The sequence below is a fragment of the Cyphomyrmex costatus genome, unplaced genomic scaffold, assembly GCF_001594065.2.
Source record: "Cyphomyrmex costatus isolate MS0001 unplaced genomic scaffold, Ccosl1.0 scaffold3757, whole genome shotgun sequence".
Taxonomy (NCBI): domain Eukaryota; kingdom Metazoa; phylum Arthropoda; class Insecta; order Hymenoptera; family Formicidae; genus Cyphomyrmex; species Cyphomyrmex costatus.
In genome coordinates, this window is record NW_017277947.1 from 1,414 (window position 1) to 10,925 (window position 9,512).

Consider the following 9,512-nt stretch of genomic DNA (forward strand, 5'->3'; position numbering starts at 1 on the left):
CTGTGCGAGCCTTCAGGAGCTTTTTCTGATTACAAATATCATAATTAAAACACGATTCATGTTATATTTTAGCCACAATTTCAGTATAAAGGTATGTATTTATAAGTGCAGAGCTAGGTCAGTTATGCTCATTTTTCTCCTCGAAGAAATAATATTTCCTTATGAAACCTGTTGGGATTTCTTTGTTATATTGCTGGGAAGGCTCGTACAGAGACAGATTTCGCAAATTGATTCTTGAAAATTTTTTTAAGTAAAATTATGTGTACACCTACTTGCACTATAGTACACTTCGGGTGAGATATCAGAACATATTTTTATGATGCCTTTTTTACAAGAAAATAGCTCTGTACGAGCCTTCAGGAGCTTTTTCTGATTACGAATATCACAATTAAAACACGATTCATGTTATATTTTAGCCACAATTTCAGCATAAAGGTATGTATTTATAAGTGCAGAGCTAGGTCAGTTATGCTCATTTTTCTCCTCGAAGAAATAATATTTCCTTATGAAACCTGTTGGGATTTCTTTGTTATATTGCTGGGAAGGCTCGTACAGAGACAGATTTCGCAAATTGATTCTTGAAAATTTTTATTAATAAAATCATGTACACCTCAACTGCACCATAGTACACATCGAGTGAGATATCAGAACAAATTATTTTCTTCCCTTTTTATAAAAAAAAATAGCTCTGTACGAGCCTTCAGGAGTCTTTCCTAATTACGAATATCACAATTAAAACGCGATCCATCCAATATTTTAGCCATAATTTGGGAATAAAAAATTCATCTTCAACTAGAGGTCTCCAAGGTCTCCTGTCGACCCTTAAGACCGCAGCAATTCCATTGAAGGATGCTTATAAACTTGTTGTTCGAGGTAAATTTAGAGCCTGCATTTGTTTTGCAAATCTTACGACGAGACGACGGAGAGGGGGATAAGGGCGCAAGAGGGGTAGCCGGGACGACCCGGCGCCCCGCGCCGCCTCTCAGTCTTAAAGGGGTCGGATGATCAGTAAACGATGCTCTATCAGAGAAGGAGTTATCGTGAGAGGTATAGAATTTATTTCCGAAAATTACCTGAGAACTCTTGATCATGCTCATATTCGGTTGTATTGTTCCAATGCTGCGCAGGATTATGATTGTAGTCAGAAGATTGAGGATACCTAAAAGATTTATAGTTTGAATGAGGATTTTGGGGGGATTGTAAGAAGATTGAACTTAAATTTCTAACTAGTTGAATAATTAAATTGAGAGCTCCGGGAGCATTGTTATTCTGAAATTGCGAGATGATTTCTGAAGCCATCATAAAAAGTTCAACGAAGCTATATTTGCAGAGCTTCCCCTACCTGCTATACCAACTTGGGGCTGCGGGGGGGAGACCTCTGGAAAAGGCTACCCCGTTACTATGATCAAAATCAGGGCGTCCGTTGGCTTCCCAATAAAGAGCTTGTCTGTGTGCAGAGACATCATAACCTTGCTGACGTGGACGAGTCTGAGAAGAGCTTGGATTGGCAAAAGATGGAGGCGACGTATGTGAAACTTCCTCTCTAAAAAAGGTTTGCGGATTCCTCGGCAGTCTGGGGCGCTGTTGCGACTTAGTAACGTCCGCATATGAGCGGTTTTCATTGTAAGATCCCATTTCGCCTAAAATGTTAAATCTGTTATTATTTTCAAAAGAGGGGGTTCTGCTGTCGCGAGGCAAACTGGGGAAATTATTAGGATTGGTGCTCGCAGGGGAACCATTAGGAGAGGGAAAGGATATCCAACCGCTTTCAACGCGACTTCTAGCTTCGGCCATTGAGATATTTTCAACAGCTGCCATGCTCACTGCACTACGTTGTTTCACAACTATGGGACACACATTGTCATTAGCCCAATGATTACCTTTGCAATTAACGCATTTTGGGTTGTCGGCCTGCGCGTCGCATAGCGATTCTGCACCGTTTTCACTAAGATGCTTGTTGTCTCCACAAAATTTGCATCTAGGTGCACTCTTGCATGAACTGCTGATATGACTAACTCTGAAACACTGGTAACAGATTCTGGGTGACGGAATGAATGGATGTACCTCATGTTTGACTTTGAACAAGAATACTTCGTGCGGCAGCAGTTGTCCAGCAAATTTAAGTCTAAGGGTGCCGTCACATACAGCCCGCAATCCGTAATCCGCACCGAATGTCCGCAAAAGTATAAGTAGGGATTGCGTCCGTAACGTTACGTGTATTTTATCTCCTTATGTCCCATGGAGCCGTAATTCCGTAAAAGTTACCAGTTTTTACTAGTAATGCTTTACATTATTTTTTTATTTAACAAGTTTTTAATAGAATCCATGTCAAACTGCAGCGGGACATCTTTAATCAAGCCAGTCCTTAGAACTTTGAAAGCTGGAATAAAAGCTCTTAGGTTATGTTTAGCGAATATGGCATTCCCAACGAGCCTGTTTGCACTAGAGGCAGATTTAACGGTGATCATGATCTTGCCCTTGCCGGTCTTTTTTATTTCAACAATGTCAGGAATGCCGGCTTTTACTATAATTCTGCTAATAAAAGTAGAATGCAAAAAATGGTCTCGAGCGGTGGGATAAACATAGACAATGTATAGCCAAGATCACGCGGCCCGTAACGTGGATCGATTTTCTTTCCTTCCGCGAAGGTAACACGCGGATTTGACTGCGAATTTGCCAGCTCACGTGGTGTACTTACGCTATCGTTACTATTGGCACTTTTTTTAAGAGGAGGCGTTTACGAGCTTACATTTGATTCCGCTTCGACTGAGCTTGGTAATGAACGCTTCTTTGTCTCCGTTGTTCATCAATATCCATAGCAAAAACTTCCAGCTCATTTCGCGATGATGGATGAAACGTTTCGACGAAGCCTTCGGTAGAACAGGATGCAGAAGCGCTGCCAAAACTATTGTCCGTTGGCGCGCAAGGGGTTACACTTCCACTGACCTGTGGCGTCATAGACGCTACAACACTTGTATTTGAACGGTCATTGTCGATGGGTGGATTTTGCGACAAATTTTCACTGTGCTGGGAAATCGGAAAGGTGGAGATTATATCGGGTAGAGAAGGGAGAGAAGAAGGACCAAAGTTAATTAACGGCGGCACATACTGTGGCTGCTTTCGATCAAGGCTTTTAGGCGACACACATCGACACAGTGTCGAACGCGGTGCTTTCCAACAACGACACGCCTCGGCACGATTCGACACAGCAGCTTAGACTGCTTTCCATCAAGGCTTTTAGACGACACACATCGACACAGTGTCGAACGCGGTGCTTTCCAACAACGACACGCCACGACACGATTCGACACAGCAGAAAAGCATAGTCGGACACTCTTGGTTATGGTTGCTAATTTTCGGTTGGCGCTTTAGAATATTTACATTTTAAATATATGTACGATATAAGAAGTACGTTCATAAGTCATCTGGATTATTTTAATGTAAAAAATAATATCTACGCATAAGATTATTATCCAACAAGAGACACAGAAGTGACACGGTGTGACACGGCAATCGTTGCATCCTCGTCGTTCGCTAATGTTAAATAAAGATGAGGTGATTGCTGTGTCGTAGATGGAAAGCAACCTGTGACGGCGGCTTGAGGGAGAATGGCGTGCTCGCGGCACCGCCGCCGCCCTGCCCCCCCTCTTCATGGGACAAAGGCATGGCGCCGCGAATGAGGTTATCCACACAAAAATACCGACTAAAGAAGTTCGATATGTATTAAGAATGTCAAATCCACAAGCGCACCTTGGGGGCACTCAAATAAAGAATTGCCGAAGCAATTACAATTGCTCGAAACAGACAATAAACGCGCACGCACACGAGAAACAATCCACTGATTGCACGAGCGTCCTATCCGTTCAAATGGAGGCCTCTCATCCTGGAGATTTCTTATTGGCTGCTCAAAATCAAAATAACGAAACGCAGGAGCTGCACAATGTGTGTTTCCATGAGAGCTATTGCAATATCCGGTCGTATCATATTACAATAGTCATGGACGTAAAAATAACTGCGAACGAAACGTGAACTCTAAAATCGAACCCCAGACATTAATGCTACGAACATACATTATAAAACTATATCTATTTATACATTGATGCATTATGCCTAGTTCATACTGGATGCGATGAGCGATGAACGACGAGCGATAACCAATAAAAGCTTTGCTTTAGCTCACACGACGATGTAAAGAAGAGTTCTTATTGGTTATCGCTCGTCGCGCATCGCTCATCGCGCCTAGTGTGAACTAGGCATTAGATGCAATAATGAATTAAAATAGCGCTCTGATCACATGAATTTATGGTGCGGTCAAAGTCTCGCTACAAATGCTTTGAAGCGTTTGATTGACCAATCAGAAAAAAGAATTTTCCTTAAAGGACTTTACGCAGTCCTTCGCTTATAGACGAGTGTTCTTCCACTTGCCTTGATATCGCAGGCTCGCTGGAATTGATCGTCCCAAATTCTTTATAATAATATGCATGTTATTTTTTTGAAAATATAAATAAATTTATAAAACATATTTAGCATTTACTTTATTATTACTTACCACGATATATTTTTTAGTATCCGAAGAGTATCTTAAGAATTGTCCGATGCGCAAAATACATTTTTTTTATTTCACCGTGTACATTTGCATCACTTTGACAATTTTCGTAACCTATCATAACCACTGAATATAAGCGATCAGAGATGCTTGACAGCTCTGTCAGAATTTTTGCGAATTCCGAAAACCATCGAATTAAAAAGTGTTGCAACCTTTAAGCGAAGAAAATAACTCTGTACGAGCCTTTAGGAGCTTTTTCTGATTACGAATATCATAATTAAAACACGATTCATGTTATATTTTAGCCACAATTTCAGTATATAAAGGTATGTATTTATAAGTGCAGAGCTAGGTCAGTTATGCTCATTTTTCTCCTCGAAGAAACATTATTTCTTTATAAAACCTGTTGAGATTTCTTTGTTATACTACTAGGAAGGCTCGTATGTACAGAGCCGGATTTTGCAAATTAATTCTTGAAAATTTTTTTTAATAGAATTATGTGTACACCTACTTGCACTATGGTACACTTTGGGTGAGATATCAAAACATATTTTTATGATGCCTTTTTTACAAGAAAATAGCTCTGTACGAGCCTTCAGGCTTTTTCTGATTACGAATATCACAATTAAAACACAATTCATGTTATATTTTAGCCACAATTTCAGCATAAAGGTATGTATTTATAAGTGCAGAGCTAGGTCAGTTATGCTAATTTTTCTCCTCGAAGAAATAATATTTCCTTATGAAACCTTTTGGGATTTCTTTGTTATATTGCTGGGAAGGCTCGTACAGAGACAGATTTCGCAAATTGATTCTTGAAAATTATTCTTCTTCATTATGATATTCGTAATTAGGAAAGGCTCCTGAAGGCTCGTACAGAGCTATTTCTTTTGTAAAAAGAGAAAAAAATAATTTGTTCTGATATCTCACTCAGTGCCGTCATCGCCGCCGTCAGTTACGGAGTGAGGAAATGCATTCTTGAATTTTTGGCGCAAGAGATATAAATGTGTTTCTATAATATCTCTCGCTGCGATCTGTAAGATCGATAAAGTCGGATTGAGTCTCGGCAATAACAAAGGAGTGAGAATAGGAAATCTGTCACATCGATGGCATAGAAGAATACCTAAGTGATGTTAGAATATCTGTATGACTTTTTAAAGACAATTCTACTAGCTAAGGTCGTTGCGCAGATATTTTAGATTTTGTATAAAATCTGTTCAACGACTGTGCTTGTTTTCGAAAATGCTGCGAGCTTAAATACAGGTTAGGAAGTCACATCGATTGCATATAAAAACATGTAAGTGACGTTTAATTAATTAATTTTTCTGTTTTTTTATCTGGTTATTTTATGAAATAATTTATTAAAGTTGCAATATCCTCTCGTACGCAGGATTTTTTTAAAAATTTTAATTTAGAGTGTACGCATTGCAGTAGGAAGTGAAGATTTGTATCTTCTCGATTTTACGCAATCTGACGTGCTTGGTCGCTCGGCATCTCTTTGTTTCAGTCGCACATTTTGAAATCACACTTGGCCATCCCACGTAGAAAGCCAGAAAATGTTTCAACAAATTTTTCCTTACTTCATTAATCCTCTATGCAAAATCCAAATCTTTCCCTTCTTTTGTTGAAAGCCGGAATATTTACCAATTATCACTGACTTAATTTAATCTCTACGCAAAACCCATTGAAACTTTTGTCGTTTGACAGTTTTCAGTTTAAAAGTGTGTGTATGGGTCTCTAAAATTCGTTTTCATTATTTTAAAATTTTATCTTACAATTATCTTAACATTTAATTCCGGGCGAATTGTAAGGAATGTAGCTACCGGTAACTAATTTCATACATAACACTTATTTACGTAAAAATTTTAATTAATTTTTGGGGACGCAAGCTAATTTGAATCTTAAATGTTATTTACGGGCAAATTTTAATGAATGTAGCTACTCGCAACTAATTTTATACTTAACATTTATTTACGTATGAATTGTAATCAATTGTACCTACTGGCAACTATTTCAAGTGACTACATTTACATTTTTAGAAAGGTTTCTACAGCATCGTAATCGGAAAATATTGAGAAGTGTAAATCAGGTTACGTTTTTCATAAATTTTTCTCTTCAACTGTTTATAATAATAATAATTAAATTGTGCAAAATGTACTTTTCTCCGTAAAAATAAATAAATAATAAATAAATAAATTTTAAAGAGTCATCGACTATGACAAAAATGATGAAAAAAATTTGTGGTTGATTGGGAAATATATCATTCGTGATATCGAAAAATTATTTATATAGCATTCGTACAACTGTTATAAAATATTTAATAACTTTTATAAAATATATACAATGGAATTGGGAGGGGGGTTACTGAAAAACTATTTCAGCATCAGCAGTCAGGCGTCTGGGAACACTGGGACTGGGCGACGCTGCTGCGCTAGCCACTGTAAATAAACACGCAAACACAAACGTGTTAAATACGCAAAATGTGCAATTTATAAATTTTATAGATTATATAGATCACAGTAAACGAAAATGGATTAAAAGTGATTGCCAAGTATAATCCAATAAGTTAATTCCTTTATCTAATTTAATTCATTTCTTGACAGTGTATTTCCCCCTTTAATCAATTTCCGTTTACTGAAATATTACAGTTATTCGTTTTTACCTTTGCAATAAGAATGCTCCTCAAAGACATAATACGTCGTCAAAGACTTAATACGTCGAGAACCCATTGGATGAAGAAGGGCCAGCAACGGAGCAGACGTCCGGGGAAGAATCCACAGGTGCCATCGAAGAAGACAAGTCCTCCAGTTGATCTGTGAATGCTGAGAAAATGATTAGTTACATACATACATTTAATCGTAGTACTGTCACGGACGAATAAACGTTTCCAACTTACCCTCAAGCTTAGACCAGTCAACCGCAATTAACTGAGTTGCCATGTCAAGGAGATCTCCCGTAGAAGCTTCGCTCCTGGAAGCATCCCACAGCAACCGAATGGACTCCTCCTTAGCCCTATACAGAGGCCGCAAATGTTTCTTCTCCGAACTCTTGTCTTGCTGCAAGCGCAGCTGGTGTGCGTTTGCAAACACCTGGTTCTTCAGCTTTTCTGCAATAGACGGGTGAGTTAATGTTTATGCTGAATACAATAAAATGACTATTCAATTTACCTATAAAATTGTCCACCGTAGGTCCCGACCTAACAATTACGCTGAGAGTCTTGTGATACGACTCCAACGCATTGTTCGTACGGTGGTCCAATTTGAAAACGCTGAAGTGAGCAGGTTTAACAGTGCGGATCTACTGCCTCTCGTAGTATTCCACGAATGTACTCCAGTGGGATCCTACATCATCTGTCATCGCTGACACCAGCACGCGTAGCCCTTCTTCAATCCTGGTTGGGGGTAGTAGGGCGAGTGCCATAAATTTATGGAGGATCCTCCTATGGCCATCCTCGTGATCTATTAGATCCTTCAGCCTATGTTTTTTTCCAATGGCCTGCTTCCTCAGTGCCTAGAACGAAACAAGAAATAAAGTTAAGCACGAAAGATGGATGAAAACAATTATACTTACTTGATAATAATGGAAGAAGCAGCCATGGAAATTAGCTGATGGCCACAGAGCTTGGAGGGCCCCCCTCATGCCCAATTCGTAGTCGCCCATAACATGCCTAGGGACGAATTGCGGTGCAACCTGGGCGAAGAAGAATCTTATCGCTCCTTCGTATACCTCTTGCAGCTTCGTCCCTAGCATCATCCATGCAAAGGGTATGATCTGAAATGTATTTTTTAAATATCGGATTACATATTACACTACGTTAATATAATATGGAATAAAATAAGTTGTAAGATACCTTTTTACCTTTGACAGCCATGAACGTGAGCATTTGTTGTAGACCTTCAACTGCGGGATGGTGTCAAAAGTACCATCGACAAATAGCCAGTCGCTGGAGGCCAACATGGCTGCTGAGTGGGCATCGTTATGAAACATCACAACAGTGTGTCCGGTCGGTGCTGAGTACTTCAGCGCAACCAGACTTGGTCCAGCTGAAGTCTTCAGAATCGACTCTGATAACTGTTGTGATGTTACATACTCGCCCAGATCCTCCAGGGTCTTCAGATTCATGCCAGTCCGCAGCGGACCCTGGCTAGCTTGGTGATATTTCTTCATGCTTTCTCGAGCTTTTTTAAATTTTACGCCGACAGCTGCCTGCTGGAGACTGCAATTTTATATACGATATGTATAAATTAAGGTATTGTATTATTTTATTTAATATAAAAATCATGAAATTACTTAAATAATTAATTATGAGATATCTTACCTCGGTTCATTGGACAGCCTCCTATATATGGCTTTGTAACCGGTCCCCTCTGTGCTGGCAGCCTTATTCAGCAAGATCTGGAAACGCTCTTCTTCTACATCTCGGATAATTTTTTACACTGGGCACCGTGGGCTTTCTTCAGTACAAAATCTTCCCAACAACATTTTCCGGGAAGTCCCTATTCCGAACTTCCCGGAAAATGTTCTTCCAGGAAAGTAATGGCGAGTTTTATATCAAAAAAAGAAAAATTGCACGCAGAGTGATAGCAGAAAGAAGAAGAAAAAATGGAAAATAAGAGAGGAAGGTAGAAGAAAGTGATGAGGACAATGTGAAGGAAATGGAAAAGTCGAAGAAACAATACTTGAAGTATTCTCCAACCGGCAGATATTTTGACGGTTACAAGTACCAGATTAAGGACCGAAACGCCAAAGGGGTGCTGTAAGTATGATAATTAATTTTTTAATTTGTTGCAAAAATGTAATAACAGGATAATCTGAAATGAAAATTTGTTTTTTTTTTAAATATTTTCCAGACTTTTAAGATGCCACGACCGCAAGAATTGTGGGGGGATGGCTTCTCTCAACGGGGAAGATTTTGTACTGAAGAAAGCCCACGGTGCCCAGTGTAAAAAATTATCCGAGATGTAGA

At 39.1% G+C, this 9,512-nt stretch overlaps 2 protein-coding genes and 1 long non-coding RNA gene across 4 annotated transcripts; 1 reads left to right on the forward strand and 2 right to left on the reverse strand.

Annotated features, from left to right (window-relative positions):
- Positions 1–1,079: 1,079 nt before the first annotated feature.
- On the reverse strand, positions 1,080–3,749 carry LOC108771327 (uncharacterized). The gene is made up of 4 exons (XM_018543435.1): positions 2,750–3,749; positions 1,881–2,025; positions 1,343–1,640; positions 1,080–1,159 (listed from the first exon to the last, which is right to left on the reverse strand). The coding sequence occupies exons 1-3, from the start codon at positions 2,956–2,958 to the stop codon at positions 1,389–1,391; spliced, it is 606 nt and encodes a 201-aa protein (XP_018398937.1). The 5' UTR covers positions 2,959–3,749; the 3' UTR covers positions 1,080–1,159; positions 1,343–1,388.
- Positions 3,750–6,846: 3,097 nt separating this feature from the next.
- Positions 6,847–8,921, reverse strand: LOC108771311 (uncharacterized). Of its 2 annotated transcripts, none has more exons than XM_018543434.1 (7): positions 8,865–8,921; positions 8,405–8,762; positions 8,117–8,317; positions 7,714–8,056; positions 7,443–7,652; positions 7,209–7,359; positions 6,847–6,984 (listed from the first exon to the last, which is right to left on the reverse strand). In XM_018543434.1, exons 2-4 carry the CDS (start codon positions 8,711–8,713, stop codon positions 7,844–7,846), a joined length of 723 nt encoding a protein of 240 aa, XP_018398936.1. In that variant the 5' UTR covers positions 8,714–8,762; positions 8,865–8,921; the 3' UTR covers positions 6,847–6,984; positions 7,209–7,359; positions 7,443–7,652; positions 7,714–7,843. The 2 variants fall into 2 exon arrangements, with proteins under 2 accessions (XP_018398936.1, XP_018398935.1); XM_018543433.1 differs by having other exon boundaries at positions 7,209–7,368.
- LOC108776734 (uncharacterized) lies at positions 8,712–9,506 on the forward strand. Its single transcript, XR_001940797.1, has 3 exons — positions 8,712–8,795; positions 8,882–9,302; positions 9,397–9,506. It is a non-coding gene; the product is annotated as an uncharacterized LOC108776734 (long non-coding RNA).
- The last annotated feature ends 6 nt before the right edge of the window (positions 9,507–9,512 follow it).